We start from the raw sequence: 17,366 nt of genomic DNA on the forward strand, positions 1-17,366 counted from the left end.
TCAGGACAACAGGTGGGCCCAGGGAAACTTGTCAGGGGAAACCTTACAACCCCTGCCGGCCCAGTGGGAAGATGGCTCTGGAACACCCAAGTGTCTCTGCATCTGGGGAGGCTGTACAGAGGGTGGCCACACAGTGCAGTGGGGGTGCTGGGAAAGCTTCTTGCATCGGGGATGCAGGAGCGGCGTTTGGACACAAGGATGTCTTGTGATTTTCACCTGACAGCCCCAAGCTATCTCCTTGGAGCTGGCACAAAAGTTTTTTTCTTGCCAAACTCCTCAAACACTGTTGGGCCAGGAATGCCTCAGTGCACCAGCTTTTCGTATTTTATTTCCTTTAGTTAGTTTGCTTTTCACAGCAGCAGAGCCCCTGTTCAGACTATGTGCTGAACCATGGGTGATGCGGCTGCCACAGAGGGCGGGCCTGGGGCCCCAAGGACCTCACAGAGCTCACCTGAAGACCCACCTTCACAAGCCTCATCATTTTCTTACCTGGGAGAACAGGCCCTGGGAAATCAGGAAATCTATTAAATAGTGAAAATGAAATCACAGAATCTGAGAGCAAGAAGGGGGCTAGAACTGGCTTCTTATTCACAAAGCACCTGGATGTTGCTGTTTGCTGAAGCTTCCAGTCTCTGGCAAGGGTCTCGATGGCCAGGATGTTAATCCTTTGCAGCAAGGATCCCCTTTGACAGGGACATCTGACCACTCAGCAGCTTCACTGGCTTATCCCGGGCAAGGTCTGCTCTGCTGCGTGTGGTTTGTCCAGGAGAGCGGACTGCGGTCCTGACTGTGGGCGTGGGGCACCAGGAGAGCCAGCCTTTGGGAAATGGAAGCCATCACTGGCCAGCTACGGAGTCGCATTTGGGGTGGGTTGGTGGGGAGCTGGCAGACATTAGCTGTCCCTCTAGTGACACACAAAGATGGAGGAAAAGCTTGATGTTTCTCCAAGAAGTAAATCAGAGTCTAGGATGAGCACCCTGGGATGGCAGCCCCACCCAGGTGCGTTCTACCTTATTCCAGCATGTTCCACCTCACTCCAGCTCTGCTACGATCCTGGTCCTTATTCAGAGCCAGAAAAACCCAAGCTGAATATCAGCTGGATCACAGCAGGTGAGGAGGAGGCGGGGGTCACTGAGAATTCCGAGAGACTCAGTCTTCACCCATTTAGCTCTGTGTGGCTGCGTGTGGCTTTTCCTGATGGTTATCCCTGCTGGGCCTCATGCTCCATTTCTGATCTTCCCTCCAAAGGCAGTAAGGAGACTCTGAAGAGGCTTTGGTGCCCTGCCAGAACCAAGACCCTCAGCTCCACCACCCGGCTGGCCCCATCCCTCCACCCAGCTGCCTCCAGCTGGCCTTGTCTATCCGTGTCGAGCCCCCACATGCAGAGATGGGGGCTTCCCTGCTCTTCAGACTTGATGCTGTGCTCCCTGCCTGGCCTGGGACTCATGCACATGCCCCCAAGCCGGGTCGCTAGGTGTGGGTGAGTCCTGAGACTGGTGGACCTCATCAGGAGTGACATAAGGGCAGCTTCTGTGGACAGGACCCTCCCTCAGTGGCTCCTGGTTCATCCTCAGCGTCCCCATTCTCAGTCTCTGCAAACAGAGGATCAGGTGCCTGTCTGAATCCTCAAGGTGGCCTATGAGCTGGATGTCCCCTTCCTGCTCTGCCACCATGCCAGGTGAGCCCACGAAGAGCTGAGATGGTGATGCGGGGAGGGGGGTGGCTCCTCCAAACACCATGCTGCTCAGGAGGGAAAGGGACAGGGAGCGGGTACTAAGGGGTTGAAGAGCACAGGGACTGAGAGGTATCAGGGGTCTTCATTGCGCTGGGGACGGTCTCCTCGCCTCAAGACCCTGAATCTTCTCTTCAGAGGCCTTGTCTGAGAGCAGCACCTCCACAGTGTAGCTGACCTTCTTGGTGTGTATCAGGCTGTAGGTGTTGTCGAAGCGCAGTACGTCTGCAAGGACGGAGAAGTCGTCAGGCGAAGTAAACCCAACTCATCTGCACGCCTGGTGCCCTTGAGAATGCGCTGTGGGTGGTGGAGGGTCAGCCATGACCCAGCCCCCAGCCCCCAGCCCACTGCTCAGGACCACCTCCTTGTGCTAACTAAAGGAATAATAACCAGCCGGCACGCACCAACCCCTTCTATGCACCAGGCATCACATCTGCGCTCACAGCTGTCTGAATCCTCAAAGCAGCCCCACAGAAGGTACTATCATTCCCATTTTAAGGATGGGGAAGCTGAGGCCTACAGAGGTTGATGGAACTATCTAATGAGTGCCGAGCTAGGGATGGGAGGGACTAGGATTCCCTTATCCTGATGCTCCAACACAGAGAGGAGCCCTGCTCTCGCCAGAGGAGGGGGCTGAGCTCCATAAGCCACTTTTCCGTCTCGCCATTCAAAGAAGGCATTCCCTTCAACGCCAAGATGCAAAGTGAACTCTGGGAGGTGGTAAGTCATCCAGATTTCTCGGGCTCCACCCTTCTAATTCTCCCTTTCCACAAAGGTGAACTAGGTATGTATTAAGCCAAAGCATTAGTAAAACCTGTGCTCCTCAACCTTGGGTTCCCCTTCTCCTAGCTCTATTGCTGATAGAGGCGGGAGGTCAGCATGGTTCCTGGGGAATGTTCATCTGGCCTGGGTGGCCTGAGAATGAAGGATAAGCACATGGAAGAATCATCTCTTTGAGACTCCCACAGTGGATCTGCTTATACTCCTGGGCAGGCTGGGACCCCGGAAGCTAAGCCCACGGCTGTTTACTAACCTGTCTCTTAGCCTGTTGAGTGCTGTGTAAGGGCTTCCCAGGAGTTGAGTTTATGGCTCTGGGCTGTGCATCCCACTTTCCAAAATGCATCTCTGCCTTTGTACCCACACCCAGGGGCCACTCACCAGATCCAACACCCTGAAGCCAATTCCCCTGGCAACCACGGGACCTAGGAGCTCACACACACCCCCACACCCTCCCCGAGAGCCAGAAATAGAGGGCGAACAGGACAGCCTGGCAAGAGATATCAGCTCATTTCTCTGCCAGAAGGAGGAAAACAGACTCCAATGAATCCTACAGCTCTTACAGACGCCGGGCTTGAGGCAGGCGAGGCTCCCGTCCTCAGGTACCAGGTGGGCTTTGTAGCGCCGGATGGGGAGCACCTCCACCATCTCCCCCGCCCGCTTCCGCTCAACCGTCTTGGTCTTCAGGAAAACCCCGAAGCCGATGTCTGCCCCATGTGATGCGAACTGCCACCTGCAGGGGACAGGGCCCTATTAACGACCACCCGCTGGGGCTCCGGGCCGCTCCCAGCCGGGCCCAGGTGTGGAGTGGCCGCCACCCCTACCTGAGCACACAGCCCGGGAACAGGATTTCGTTCTCCAGCTGCACGAAGGAGCCTCGGGCCACCGTCATCTTGTGCTCATACTGGATCCTCACCTGGTTGCGCAGGTAGTAGCTCTTGGGCACCTCACCCCCATAGTTGATCTGTGGGTGGGGGCTGCTGAGTGAGCACTGACCCCAGCCATCAGCCCTCCCTTCTCACCCTCTGGGCACCCGGTACCTTGGTCAGGCACTTGGGGTTGCCATCAGGATCAGTCATGGTCCCCCCAAACTCCATGGGCAGCTGCTCAGGGCTGATGAACTTTGGCAGCTCCTGCTTCCAGTTGCCTGTGGGAGTAAGGTGGGTGGGGGGGGGGAGCTGTGGGGAAATCAGGGATGCTTGACAGAAGGGAGAGGAGCCAAGTCCAGGGAGGAAACCTGATGTGACCTTGGCTTGCTCCCCTATGCACCTACTGCAGAGAACACCCAAATGCTTTATATGGCCACTCAGGCTGGGGTCTTGGGCTGAAATATCATCTGAGTGTGCAAAGGCCAGCAGGGCTCAGGCCAAAGTCAGTACCTGAGTAAAGAGGATGAGCCAGGGAGAAATGGGGCCTTTCACATTGACCTCTGCTTCTCTGGTGGATGCGGAGACAGGTACAGCCAGGACACCAGGTCACTCACCTCCCAGAATCACTATCTTCCTTTGTGTTTCCTCACTCATGAACATCTTGACCAAGTTGAAGGCCACAGGGAAGAGCTTGGGGGCTGAAACACATGAAGCTCCTTTGGGAAGCTGGGCTAGAGGACTTGGAGGTATAGTCATGGCCAAGGGCATAAGCTGGACAGGGGTTGGATAGATCTAGATTCTGCTATTTCCTGCTGTGTGACCTTCAGCTAGTTACTCACCCTCTCTGAGTCTTAGTGCTATTAACTAGAAAATGGAGAAATTTAACCAATGTATGCATAACACTTGGCATAGTGTCTGGCTCTCAATAAGTGGGTGCCTCCCCTACCCAGTTGGAGGCTGCCAATAATGTGGATTTCCCAATGGTAACTCTTTTTTTTTTCCACACTCACAGTTTTCCCAAGTTGTCTTGGAATTCTCTGGGGTACAAGTTGATGTGGCATCCGTGTTAGACCTCACGTCCCACTTGAATTACTTATACTTACTGGATGCTTTCTATGGGCCAGACTCTGTGTGACTCCTCCATAAAGTGTCTCATTTAAACTCACAGCTGCCCTACAGGGAGGTGCCACTGCACCCCTATTTTATGGGTTGGGAAAACTGAGGCTCAGTAAGGTTAAGTAGACTTGATCAAAATCACAGAGCTAGCTAGATTGGAAAGCAGATCATCTGACCCCAGGACACACATGGTGGCCCCCTCACTCTACAACCATCACAGACAGGGAACATGCCCACTCAGCGCACGTCTATCAACCAGTGTGATCCACGAACTGTCTGTTACCACCAATCCACACCGAGAGAGGTAAAGAAAATAAGGGTGTATGTTTAGAAACAGAACTTATTTGATATTTGCTGCCACGCACCAGAGCATGAGTTTGTATACTCCAAAAGTATCGGTCTGTGAAAGGCAGACTGAAAAAACAAAAAACAAAAAACCTGACCTTCTCAAAGAATGGCTTGAGAAGCCCTGTACTAGGTGATTTGTCCACTGTTCCCCCCTATTCCCCTTCCCCCTTCCCCAAAGAGTCATTCCCATTATGCGCTCACCTCGAATGACAATTAAATTCTTCAGCGTCTCAGGATAATTTGCTTCCAGGATGGCAAAAAACTGTGGCAAGAAAAGTCTCGTCAAGGTCACACTCCAACACACTCTATGCCTGGACTTGGTGGCTTCTAATCCTGCTGAGACCAGAGCCCATGCCAACCCCCACGCCCCCGGCCATCCACTTCCCCCATGAGATGTACTTCATTCTCTGTGATGTTCGTGCTCCTCTTTCTCCTTGGAGAGGAAAACCCCAGGCCAGCTTCTCTGGCTGCTCTGGGGGCCTCTGGGGGGGCAATTCCTCCTCCATGGATGGGAAGCTGGTGTGGAGAGTGGCTCCCTATTAGCCTCGAGCCAGCTGCCTACCTACCTGCTGGTAGATCTCTACAGCTGGCTTCCACAGGTGTTTCAGGCCGAACCCCTCCAAGTCAAACACCATCAATACCATCTCGATCTTCCTGCCCAGCTACGTGGGACAGCACAGATACATAGGTCAGACAATAACTCCAGCCAGGAGGTCCTGGTCAGGGAGACCTGGAACTCACTGCTCCCACCCTCCAGCTACCCTCAACCCCAATTGCCCACAGAGTTTTCTAAACAGAGCCCACCCAGGATCTAAGAAGATACTGCATCTGAGCACTGGCACAGTCTCCTTTATCCCACTGTTTGCTCAACACGATTGCCTGGAATTAGTTAACTGTAGAATTAAAGATATCACTCATCGCTCATTGGGCATCTTCACGTACAATAGCACAGTGTCTGCAGTCCCATGGTGTGTCAAACCAGAGCTACACTGCTGGCAGGCTGTGTGGCCTTGGGTGGGTTTTTAAGCGCTTTGAGCCTTATGTTTTTTCCTCTGTGAAGGGGGGATAGTTCCAGGTTCTGACGGAATTTCTGTGAAGATTCAGTGAGATAACTCACAAAGAGCCCCGTGCCTGACACACGCTGGTCCCTGGTAAATATCAGCCGATGTTATTACTAGTATCATCATCACCACAATTATCAGCTCCAACTGGAAACGTCCATGAAGTAGAAGATACTGTTGTGACCCCATAAGGTCAGCCACGTTGTTCGAAAGACACACATCTGTTCAAACTAGGCACTGAATAGGGTGCTTTGCAATTTTCTTAGGCTTGCCACACATCTTTGTGCAGAGGGCCTACTTTGTGTCTGACACCATGACAGACACTGGGGATGCACGCCCGGTCCTCGTCATTAGGCAACTCATCCCACAGTGACATGAGAGCTCCCTGCCAGTGTTCTTCTTAGGCTCATGTAGACACTTAGACTCAAGGCCAACAGATCATGCTTGGCATTGGATTCATTCTGAAGGGTATGAACCGGGAAACACAGAGCCAGGGCAAAGAGAAGATCTGCACAGGTGGGTGTGGGTCCTTCTTGGCTTGGAATCCCAGTGCCCCACAGAACTCAATATTTTTTTCTGTAGTAATTCCATATTAGCTTCTAGGGATCCACAAAGGATGCACCAAGTTTCAAGGGTCACTGTTCTTGGGGATACCCAAAGCAATGGCTCCCCTGTCAGGTGTTATAGTTATGCAGTTTACAACTGGGAACATTTTTTCCATAGGCAAAGCTGACCATCCACTGTTCCTAGAGCTCCCAGGGAACAGAACTAGAGCATTCACTGCACCCAAGGTCAACCTCTCACCCAAGGTCAGAGGGGAAAGGGCTTTGGTGTTCCTTGGCACCTGCCAGCAGAGAGTGCCATGCACATGTTAGATGCTCATGGATGGGTAACTTCGGGAGAAGCCACGTTCCACCAAGGCCCAGAGTGCTGAGGCCTGGGGAAAAGCAGAGGCAGGGTGTCCTTCCTACCTGGTCCTGGTGCCACCCTTTGGACAGATGGGGTCCACCATATGCTTCCCATCCTAGACCCAGTCACTTACCTTTTGACTCTGCAGCTCACACTCCCGCAAAAGCAGCTCACAGATCTTGATGCGCTTCCGGATCAGCTCTTCCCTGGAGGCTGACAGGAGAAGACCCTTGGGGTCAAGGGTCCCAATGAGGTCGAACCACACGGGGCACCCTTCAGGGTCATAGCCGCTCAGACCACCAGAGTCGTACAGCTGGATCACCTGGGCATGGGGGTGAGATCTTAACTCAAACCAGTCTACTAGGCCATGTCCCTGCTCCATCAGATGGCTGGATGTGAGGAGGTCTGAGGGACATCTGCTTGTCTTGGGGGTGCTCCATGGGGCTCACCTCTGGGGGCTGCCACGTGAGGATGTTGTCCAGGTCCTGTTGCTTCCGGAATTCTATGTGCTGCAGAGAAATTGCAGGACCTGAGGACTGCCTGCTACAAAGGTCTTGAGGGCACCTGAGGGCATCAGGCCAAGTCCCTCTGCCTACAGCCCCAAGACCCTGCAAGAGCATCCCCAGGCTCTACTCACAGAACCGGGAACGGCAATGCCAGGAGGAGGGCTGTGGGAGACCCAGGTCTGATGCATAAAGGGATCCAAGGAGGAAGGGAGGAAACACATGAGAATAGGACAGGACAAGAGTCCCCACCCTTTGTCGATGATCCCTGGGGTACAGTGTGTGGGAGGCAGGACACTCATGAGTATGGGGCCTCACCTTCCGGAGCATGTCCTCAGATTTCTGCAGGTCAAAGTTCCAAGCTGCAAGAAGAGCCAAGGTAAGAGGAGGCTTGAGGCCGGACTAGAACTCACAGTTTCCTGAAAACTCATGAGGAAATAGCAGGGGTGCCTGAGCCTTTCATGACATCCCGAGAATACACTGGGGGTCTACACATTATTTTTAATTTTTTTAATATTTATTTATTTTTGAGAGAGATAGAAACAGAATGCGAATGGGTTAGGGGCAGAGAGAGAGGGAGACACAGAATCTGAAGCAGGCTCCAGGCTCCAGGCTCCGAGCTGTCAGCACAGAGCCCGACGTGGGGCTTGAACTCACGAGCTGTGAGATCATGACTTAAGCCGAAGTTGGACGCTCAACTGACTGAGCCACCCAGGAGCCCCCTAGACATTATTTTTAAAAGCAACGATCGGGGCGCCTGGGTGGCGCAGTCGGTTAAGCGTCCGACTTCAGCCAGGTCACGATCTCGCGGTCCGTGAGTTCGAGCCCCGCGTCAGGCTCTGGGCTGATGGCTCGGAGCCTGGAGCCTGTTTCCGATTCTGTGTCTCCCTCTCTCTCTGCCCCTCCCCCGTTCATGCTCTGTCTCTCTCTGTCCCAAAAATAAAAAAATAAAAAACGTTGAAAAAAAAAAATTTTTAAAAGCAAGGATCTTTGGGGCGCCTGGGTGGCTCAGTCCGTTGAGCGTCCGACTTCAGCTCAGGTCATGATTTCACAGCTCGTGAGTTCGAGCCCCACGTCGGGCTCTGTGCTGACAGCTCGGAGCCTGGAGCCTGCTTCTGCTTCTGTGTCTCCCTCTCTCTCTGCCCATAACCCATTCACATTCTGTCTCTGTCTCTCTCAAAAATAAATAAAACATTAAATAAATAAGTAAAAGCAAGGATCTTTAATCCTGTAGAAGATGTTGGAGGCCCTTGATTTCAGTATCCAGGACTTTTTAAACTGTTCATTCCAGAGGCTGATCTAACCTGTAATATTTGACATCCCCATGGGAGCACAGACCTCCTCAGTGTTAAGGCTAGTGAGGAGCATGGACTTTGGAGTCAGACAGACTTGGGTCTGAATTCTAGTTTTGTCCTTTTATTTGCTGTGCAACATTGAGCAACTCACTTACTTTCTCTGACTCTTAGTTTTTTAATCTGCTAAGTAGGAATAGTATCTTTTTCAGGTATTCAAAGGATGACATGAGATAAAACATGTAAAGTGTTTGGCACATCACCTGGCTCCCAGTAACTTCTTAGTAAATAGAAACTATTGTTGTGACTACTTCTTTTGAAGAAATAAATTCGTTTTAATTGAAAATGTGATGCTTTGTTTTAAAAACAAAATTTCTAAATTTAGAAAAGAAATTTAACTCCTCCCTTCTAGTCTTTATACCACTGATTACTTTTTTTCTTCCCTTATAACATTGGCAAGGGTCTAGTTCTATTTAAACTGTAATGTTGTTTGACATCCTTTCCTTGTTCCTGATTTTATCTATCTATCTATCTATCTATTTTTAAATGTTTTATTTATTTTTGAGAGAGAAAGCATGAGAATGGGAGGGGCAAAGAGAGAATGTACAGAGGATCCGAAGTGGACTCGTGCTGATAGTAGTGAACCCAATGTGAGGCTTAAACCCACAAACCATGAGATCATGACCTGAGCTGAATCTGGATGCTAAACCGACTGAGCCACCCAGGTGTGCCTCCTTGTTCCTGATTTTAAAGAAAATGAATCTAAACCTTCTACTTAAGCATAACATGTATTGTAAGATTTTTGCTACATGAGCATTACCAAGCCAAGCCAAGGAAATTCCCTTCTATTTCTAGTTTGGTAAGACTTTTATTTTGTTTTTATATTATAAATAGGATTTGAACCTTTTCAAATGTTTTTCCTGCATTAAGATAGCCACATCATTCTCATTTTTAATTCTATTAATGTGTGCAATGACACTGATAGATTTTCTAAAGTTGAATTCTTCCTGCATACCTAAGATAAACTCCCCTTCACCATGCTGTGTAATTTTAATACCCTGTTGGATTCTATTATGTAATGTTTTACTTAGATTTCCTTATATCAACATTAATAAGTGAAACAAGCCTAGAATTGTCTTTTATTGTCCTGATCTCATTTTGGAATCAAACTTACTCAAGCCTCATAAAGTAACTTTCACTTTTTTTTTTTTTTTTTTTTGAGAGAGAGAGAGAGAGATAGTGCATGCGAGCAGGGGAGGAACAGGAGAGAGAGAGAGAGAGAGAGAGAGAGAGAGAGAGAGAGAGAAGGAGAGAATCTTAAGCAGACTCCAAGACTCCACCACCCAGCATAGAGCCCCATGCAGGGCTTGATCTCACAACTGTGAGATCATGACCTGAGCCAAAATTAAGAGTTGGAGGCTTAACTGACTGAGCCACCCATGTGTCCCAACTTTCAATTTTTTATATATTTTAAAGCAACTCAAGCAATTTATAAAAGTAGGTATTAGCTAGTCTTAAAACTTCGGAAAAATTCACCTGTAAAGCCATTGGGGTCTGAGTTTTGGAAGGAGGGAAGCTTTTTAGTACCACTTACGTGTCTTTAATATTTATTGGCTTTTTACTTTTTTTTACTTTTTTATTTTTAAACTTTTTTTTAACATTTATTTATTTTTCAGAGAGAGAGAGAGAGAGAGAGAGAGAGAGAGAGAGAGAGCATGAGTGGGGGAGGGGCAGAGAGAGAGGGAGACACAGAATCCAAAGCAGGCTCCAGGCTCTGAGTTGTCAGCACAGAGTCCAATGCAGGGCTCGAACTCACGAACTGCGAGATCCTGACCTGAGCTGAAGTCGGACATTTAACCAAGTGAGCCACCCAGGTGCCCCTTTAATATTTATTAGCTTTTTAAAAAATCTCTGTGGTGTCTATAGATTTTTTTACTGAGAACCAGGGTGTTTTCTTGTTCTATAGAAAGTGGTTTGGGTGCTGTTGATGGACCCTCACAACTTTTTTAGTAGCACCTACTATGTGTCAGGCTGGAGGTATGTGGCAGGCACAGTCCCTGCCCTCATGGGGCTGGCATCTGACTGGGAGAGATGGACACAGTCATGGAATGGAGATAAAGAAAACAAAGGGAAGCGACTTCAGAGAGAGGGTTCTCTGTGTCTGGACTGAGGGGGAAGGTTCCAAGTTCAGCCCCAGTGATCACTCTCCCTGTTGCCTGGGTCTTGAGCTAGTGAGGCAGGAAGTGGCTACAGAGATGAAGTTGAAGGGGACAGGGCCACATCAGCAGGTCTGCCACAACAGACAATGGGAGGCATCAGGACACCTGGTGTCCTTAGGTGTCCTTTTCCTTAGGTCCTTTTCCTTTCCCGTGACCCAGCAGCCTACAGGGTCTGTGACTTCACTCCTTTCTCAAGGACACACCGGGTACCTGAAAAGTTGGTTTTTAACCCCAGAAAGACTCCAAAGGAGGAGAGAGGTCTGATGCTGTATCAAGGGGCTTCAAGAAATCTACTGTCTGGGGGCCAAGGTGGGACTAGGCACGAGCCATCTGAGCACCACCTTGGATCTGACAGCCCAGAGAAGGGCTAGAGGAGTAAGGATGGGGTCAGGCGTTGAGACCGGGCCTTGTGTGAACCCTTAACCCCACCTTGCTCACTTTGGAGAAGCCCTGAGCAAGAACCCTGCTATATCAAACTTCACAAGATCCAGGCAGCCCAGAACATCTCCAAGACAATTGCCACATCACAGAACCATAATCTATCTCACTGCTGACAACCTTGTCTTGAACCTACAGAATGAAAGTTTTCCCTGGAGCAGCGAAAGCCTCATCAAGGGTAAGAAACTCCCTTGGTGACCAGGAACTCCACCCCCAGAGAAGAAGTGGGTCTATTTCTCCCCTGGTTTTTGAGAAGCTAGCTTGGGGTCCAACATACCCCCATCTCGCCCCCAGTATCATGTGATGGTCCCTTTTGCATCTGTCCTCCCAACCCTTCTTGGATGAACAAAGCCTGACCAATTTTCAGAGAAATGATTTTTCTTCTTCCTGTGTTAGCCAGAGATGTTGGGATTGTGTGATTTCTGAGCGATTTCCTACAATGTTGGTTCCTCCCTGTAGGTCGGGAGGCGATAACTACCATCCCAGAGATTCTCAATGAGTTGTTTTTTTTTTTACTTAAAAAAAAGGAATCTACTGTCCTCACTCTTCTTTAGCCCAAGAGAATGACATGGACATAACTTGTCAAAAACAGAATAGAAATTGCCACAGCCGAGAGCGCCTAACAAGTTTAATGTGGCATCCTAGGTGGGATCCTGGAACAGAAAAACTCAGGAAATCTAAATAAAGTAGAGATTTTAGTTAATAGTCACGTATCAATATTGGTTCATTAAGGGGCACCTGGGTGGCTCAGTCAGTTAAGTGTCCGATGTCCGCTCAGGTCACGATCTCACAGCCCATGGGTTCAAGCCCCGCATCAGGCTCTGGGCTGACAGCTCAGAGCCTGGAGCCTGCTTCAGATTCTGTGTCTCCCTCTCTCTCTGCCCCTCCCCTGCTCACACTCTGTCTCTTTCTCAAAAATAAAATAAAAACATTAAAAAAAATATTGGCTCATTAATTGTAACAAATGAACCATAGGAATGAAAAATGTTGACAGGGGAAACTGGGTGCAGCGTATATGGGGGCTTCCTGTACTATCTTCGCAACACTTCTGTAAATCCAAACCAACCTAAAAAATAAAGTTTGTAGAAAATGGTAATTTTAAAAAGTAACCAAACAGAACAGAACAGGAGGGAGGGAGGGTTTCCTCTGTGCAGGCGCTGTGCACGCCCCTGACCTCATATCTGACTCACAGCGTCTTGAAGGTGGGAAGAAGTTTTACACCCATTACCCAGAAGAGAAAAGTAAGGCTGAGACACAGTGGGTAATTGCCATAGGCACACTGCTAGCAAGGGGCAGAGCTGGGATTCAATAGCATGTGTGCCTGAGTCCAAGGCTGGTTATTATCACCACACTGTGTGTGCACTTTCCAGCCCGGCTTCTGACTTCTCTCCCATTTCAAGTTCAAAATCCATCCCATGGGGTGTGTTGAGTTGAAACGAATTTTTCCCTAAGGTTTCTGTTATTCTAATTTTACACCACTGTGGCAATTCCTAGAAGAAACTGCTTCTCTACCTTTAACTGCATCGACTTCCTGAAGTGTTTGCCGGGCACCTGCTCAGTTTCCAGGTTCCCCAGGGGGATGACACAGCCCTGTCTTCAAGGAACTGGAGACAGACCCAAAGGCAAGCAGTGCAGAGTATATTCAGGGTTATCAGACTCAAAGGCCTGGCCAGGCCAGTCATCCTGAGAACTTCCCAGGTGTGAACTCTAACCTCACCTGGACCATATGCCCACCCAGTGCCTGGCATTTGACACTGATAACAACCCTTGGGGAGGTAGCCCCATCCCCACTTTACAGATGAAGAAACTGAGGCTCAATGGGTTTTTTATGCCATGCTGATTTGGAGGGGAGCTCAGACTCCAGTCCAAAGCAGGCTGATTCCAGGGCCTACGTTCTCCACTGTCTCCCAAAGCCCCACCCACTTTCCTGAAACCCTTCTGCCCTCTCTCCCTCTCTGCCCCCTGACGCTGCCAGCCTCACCTCGGAGCCAGCGCAGGAGGAAGTATTCGTCAGCATTGGGCAGGGTGGGCAGCAGGTCCTGGAGGTGGTCCTGGAACTGAGGGGGAGATACAATGGTCAAAGGGGCTCCCATGACCCCTGTGCTCCCCACCCCATCCCTGACCCTTCCCAAACTCAGTCTGCCAGTCAGTCCTGTCCAGGGACCCTGCAGGGTGGGGGACCCTGCACAGCTAACAGCAGCTGCCTGGACCTTTTTGCCACCTGAGAATGGGGCACCCCTCAGCCCACCATGGCAGGAAGAGTTGGGTCCTTCTCAAACTTTGAAGGTTCTACACCTCCCCAAGATCCTCATTCTAGAGGTCTGAGGTAGAGCCCTGCCATCCTTATTTTCAGAAAGATCCCTGGAAAAGCTGATGTGAGCAAACCAGAACATCGTAGGAACCTTGCCCTCGATACACCGTATCTCGAGGGTCTAAATTTGGAAGCAAGTTACTTAACCACTCAGAGCCTCAATTTCCTCATCTGTGAAGTGGAGATAAAGATAAACTTGTGCTGATCAAAGGAGTGTGCACAGGTAAAGCACTTAGTGTCAGTCCTGGCTTGCAACAGGTGCCAAAAAAATGTGGGCACTCAGCAAACTTGGGCTGCCCGGAGCTCTGGACAGTGGAGTCTTTGTGGAAACAACCCCAGGCAAAGGTCAGCAGGGAGGAACTGAAATAGAAGCCAGGGATGCCTCATCAGGCGCCATGGAGGCTGGAGAAAGAGGGGGGCTGACCTGCTGCCAGAGCTTCTTCCTACCGACAAAGTTTGGGGAAGCCACTGAAAGTTTGGGCACGGGACTGAGGCTCAGGTCTGGGACGGAGAAGAGACCTCACTTCCATGGGGACTAAGGGAGCTGAAGGCAAGTCCTGGAGGAGCGGGTTTGCAGGGGGACCCGTGCATGGGAATTTGGGATTAGAAGCCAATGCTAGCAACGCCACAGGAAGCTAGCTGGACAGCCATCCACCAAACCTCCTTTAGCTTCATGGATGATGTTTCAAATAAGAATGTATTCATGTATTGCTCACATAATTAAAAGCGAATAATAGGATTAAACATCTCCAGTGTTAACCAGTCACATGAATGACAGCACGTGCTATCATAACCCCCAGTCCACCCCCAGGCTCCTGGAATGGAGGTTCTTGCACATTGATCAACTGCAACCTCTGGGCTTCGAGGAGGTTTTTTAGTGGAGCGAAGGCAGTAACAATAATGGAGAAACAGTAACTCTGCACCCCTCCGCCCTTCCAGATTACCAGAGTCCCTCCTTTGAACCTCAGGATGTGCCCTAGGGCAAGAGGAGCAAATGTCACATCCCTGCTTTGTGGATGAGGACACTGAGGCTGGCGGTGGAGGGTCTTCCCCAGGGACAGAGTGGGGGAGCTGCAAGGCTAGGAGGACTCCACAGTTTCCAATCCCAACGCCACTCCATCTTTGGAAAGCACATCAAGTAAGAGAGAAAGCCACGAAGCAGGTGCTGGAGAGGGTCTCGAGTAACTTAAAGAAAACACTATCTTAACAAAGATGCCATAGGGAGAAAGTAGCCTCTGGCAGTTGCGACCAAAGGTGGTAAAAAACAGGCTTCAGAAAAAGCTGGAAGGAAACGCTCCTAGGCATGGTTGTCTAGACCTCTGGGACCATGGGTGACTTCTTCTTTATCCTACTTTTCCCTTTTCCCTAAATTTTAAAACAACTACCATTCATTTCTTTTAAGTGATGGATAAAATAAGAATAAACTCGTTTTACATTACTTAAAGCTCTTTGACCCACAAGCATCACCATCATAATTCACCCCCAAGTCCAGGTGCCCAGCCCTTCCCATGAACCTAGTGGCTGGGGCTTCCTTGAGGTCATTGCCAGTGGGGAGGGAGAGGGCTAACCAGGGGACTCCCCCTCCTCCTTCACCTGGGGACACCTCCTTCAGCTCAGGACCCTCAGCTCCTGGCACCTCCTCCTTGACCTGGCAATTCACTCAGGGACCCCACTCTTCACCTGGGACCCTTCTTTACTTTGCTAGGAATTCACCCAGGATTCCCCTCCTTCATCAGGGATCCTCATTCTTCCCTGGAGGACCCTTCCCAGGGTGGGAGTCACAAAAGAAACTATTCTCCACAAGTCTGAAGCTGTCCAAAGTGTAAGCCAGGCCTGTAACCCTCACTCCCCTAACCCGAAGTCACAGTTTCTAGGTCTTGCCATCTGCAAACCAAATTAATGCTGTGGCACCTAAGACCTGAATATGCTCCTCTTTCCCCGTGGGGTGACACTCTCAGAGGCAGCCTGCAGGACTGTCACCAAAGCTGGCCCATTCCTGTTTAATGAAAACATTGACAATAGGAAGAAGCCTTGGACCCTCGGGGAGCCAGAAAGGCACAAAAAGAAACCTAACAAATGTTGCAATTCCGGCAGGAGATCTGCTAGTCTGTCTGCCCGAGAATGCCCAGAGGAATGGCAGCACCACCCTACCCCCACAACCAGGGGACAAGGGCCAAAGCCTGGGGGTCCGGAGAGGGCAGGAGTGCAAAGCCGGATACCCCCGCGCGGGTAGCCCAGGGAAGGGCTCAAGTGTGCTGTCCCGCATAAGGCCGCCTCAGCAACTGAGTCCCGAAGGGGGCGGGCGCTCTCTTGGGTCCCTTTTCTGGAACAACGGGGGTTCCAGACCTGGTGGGCAGCGTCAGGCAGCTCGCCCCCTCCCGAAGCCTTCCCGCCCGCGAAGCCCCTCACCCTGGCCAGCGCCTCCTGCTGCTGGGGGCTCAGGTCCCCGACTCGGCCGCTCATGGTGCCCGTGGGTGCAGGGGGTCGCGGGGCGCTGGTGTGTCTGGAGTCTTCGGCCCGCAGCCTGGCCTCGCCGCCGCCTGGTTTTGCCCCGCCGATCAGATGTTGGTCCCGCCCGGACGGGAGAGGACCAGCCCTGCCCCGCCCCGCCCAGTTCTCCCCTCCCCTCGGGTTGTTTGGCGGCGGCGGCCAGGACTCATCCTACCCGGGGCTGGGAGGTGACCGGCTCCAGAGGGTTCCCAGAGCGCAGACTCCAGGAGAGGGCTGTAGGTGTCACCACCTCCAGGCGTCCTCATCCCAAGGCTTCCACAGGTTCCTGCGTGGTAGGGGAAGGGGGGCGGGCATAAAGGACATGTGGGCAAGTTCTGGGGAACACACCTAGATCCTTCCCCACCCCCCACCCCCCGCAATATGGAGGGACCTTCTATAAACCTGGCTCAATGCTCTAGGTGATCCCCAGGACCTTCTGCCCTGAGGGACGCCATCCTCCCTCCCCTGGCCTTGAACACAGGCTGGGCCCTGTCTGTGTTCACTGGCTGATAGAAGTCTTTATGTGCCAAATGGTTCCAGACTTCAAGATGGTCAGGAGGATTAGATAAGATGATCCACCAGGGGTTAGCCTGGCATTGCACCACCAGTCAGTGTGCAATGTTAGGAATATTGTATCATCATTATTATTATTGATGCTTTCACCAGAGCAGGGAGCTGCAGAGGTGGAAATTCTGGGACGGCCCCACGCTGGTGAGCTCCTGGGTAAGATCTACAGCCTGAAGGCTGGGGAATGGGAGGTGGCAGTGGATGGCTGGAAGCCCCAGGTGGGGTGATGGAGGAGTCAGGAGGCCAAGGGTGGGAGGTGGCTGACACAGGTGGCCAGGATGGCATCCAGGAACCAGGCAGAGGTCATGGAAAAGGTGAGAAAACAGCTTGGCTGGGCAGGAATTTTCAAGAGAGGAGCAGGTGGAAACTGAAGGAGGAGGTAAATCAAGCCACCAGAACCTTTCTCCCTCTGCCCTCCCTGGAGGCTGAACCAAGTTCTAGACCTGTACTGACCAATCTGGTTGCCATGAGCCACATGGGGCTGTTAAGTATTGGGACCTTGGCTCGTCACTCTCGCGGAATAGAGATGTGCTGTAAGTGTAAAATACACGTTAAATTGTGAAGACTTAACACCCCCAGAATGAAAGATTTCATTAATTAATTTCTTACATTGATTATAATATTGGAATACTTTTTTTGAAATACTGGGATAAATAAGATATATTATTAAAATTGATTTCATCTGTTTCTTTAAAATATTTTTTATAATTTAGAATTTTTTTAAATGAATAAGT

At 50.7% G+C, this 17,366-nt stretch overlaps 1 protein-coding gene across 2 annotated transcripts; it reads right to left on the reverse strand.

The window, feature by feature from the left end:
• Positions 1 to 302: 302 nt before the first annotated feature.
• LOC131489074 (SEC14-like protein 4) lies at positions 303 to 16,556 on the reverse strand. 2 transcript variants are annotated; one of them, XM_058690821.1, is made up of 14 exons: positions 16,468 to 16,556; positions 16,241 to 16,351; positions 15,985 to 16,115; positions 13,246 to 13,321; positions 7,634 to 7,677; positions 7,262 to 7,321; positions 6,946 to 7,134; positions 5,409 to 5,504; positions 5,044 to 5,104; positions 3,993 to 4,076; positions 3,550 to 3,656; positions 3,334 to 3,473; positions 3,073 to 3,242; positions 303 to 1,957 (listed from the first exon to the last, which is right to left on the reverse strand). In XM_058690821.1, the coding sequence occupies exons 2-14, from the start codon at positions 16,329 to 16,331 to the stop codon at positions 1,818 to 1,820; spliced, it is 1,389 nt and encodes a 462-aa protein (XP_058546804.1). In that variant the 5' UTR covers positions 16,332 to 16,351; positions 16,468 to 16,556; the 3' UTR covers positions 303 to 1,817. The 2 variants fall into 2 exon arrangements, with proteins under 2 accessions (XP_058546804.1, XP_058546805.1); XM_058690822.1 differs by lacking the exon at positions 16,468 to 16,556 and having other exon boundaries at positions 16,241 to 16,356.
• Between the last annotated feature and the right edge of the window lie 810 nt (positions 16,557 to 17,366).

The sequence above is a fragment of the Neofelis nebulosa genome, chromosome 11, assembly GCF_028018385.1.
Source record: "Neofelis nebulosa isolate mNeoNeb1 chromosome 11, mNeoNeb1.pri, whole genome shotgun sequence".
NCBI lineage: Eukaryota > Metazoa > Chordata > Mammalia > Carnivora > Felidae > Neofelis > Neofelis nebulosa.

Bases quoted from the DNA above. Each gene is read 5' to 3' on its own strand.
- LOC131489074 (XM_058690821.1), bottom strand. From the start codon at position 16,331: ATGAGGACGCCTGGAGGTGGTGACACCTACAGCCCTCTCCTGGAGTCT. The intron at 7,135-7,261 runs GTGAGCCCCATG...CCCCATGCCCAG, and splicing joins TCACGTGGCAGCCCCCAGAG to GTGATCCAGCTGTACGACTC. The intron at 4,077-5,043 runs GTGAGCGCATAA...CATGTGTTTCAG, and splicing joins GAATTTAATTGTCATTCGAG to CCCCCAAGCTCTTCCCTGTG.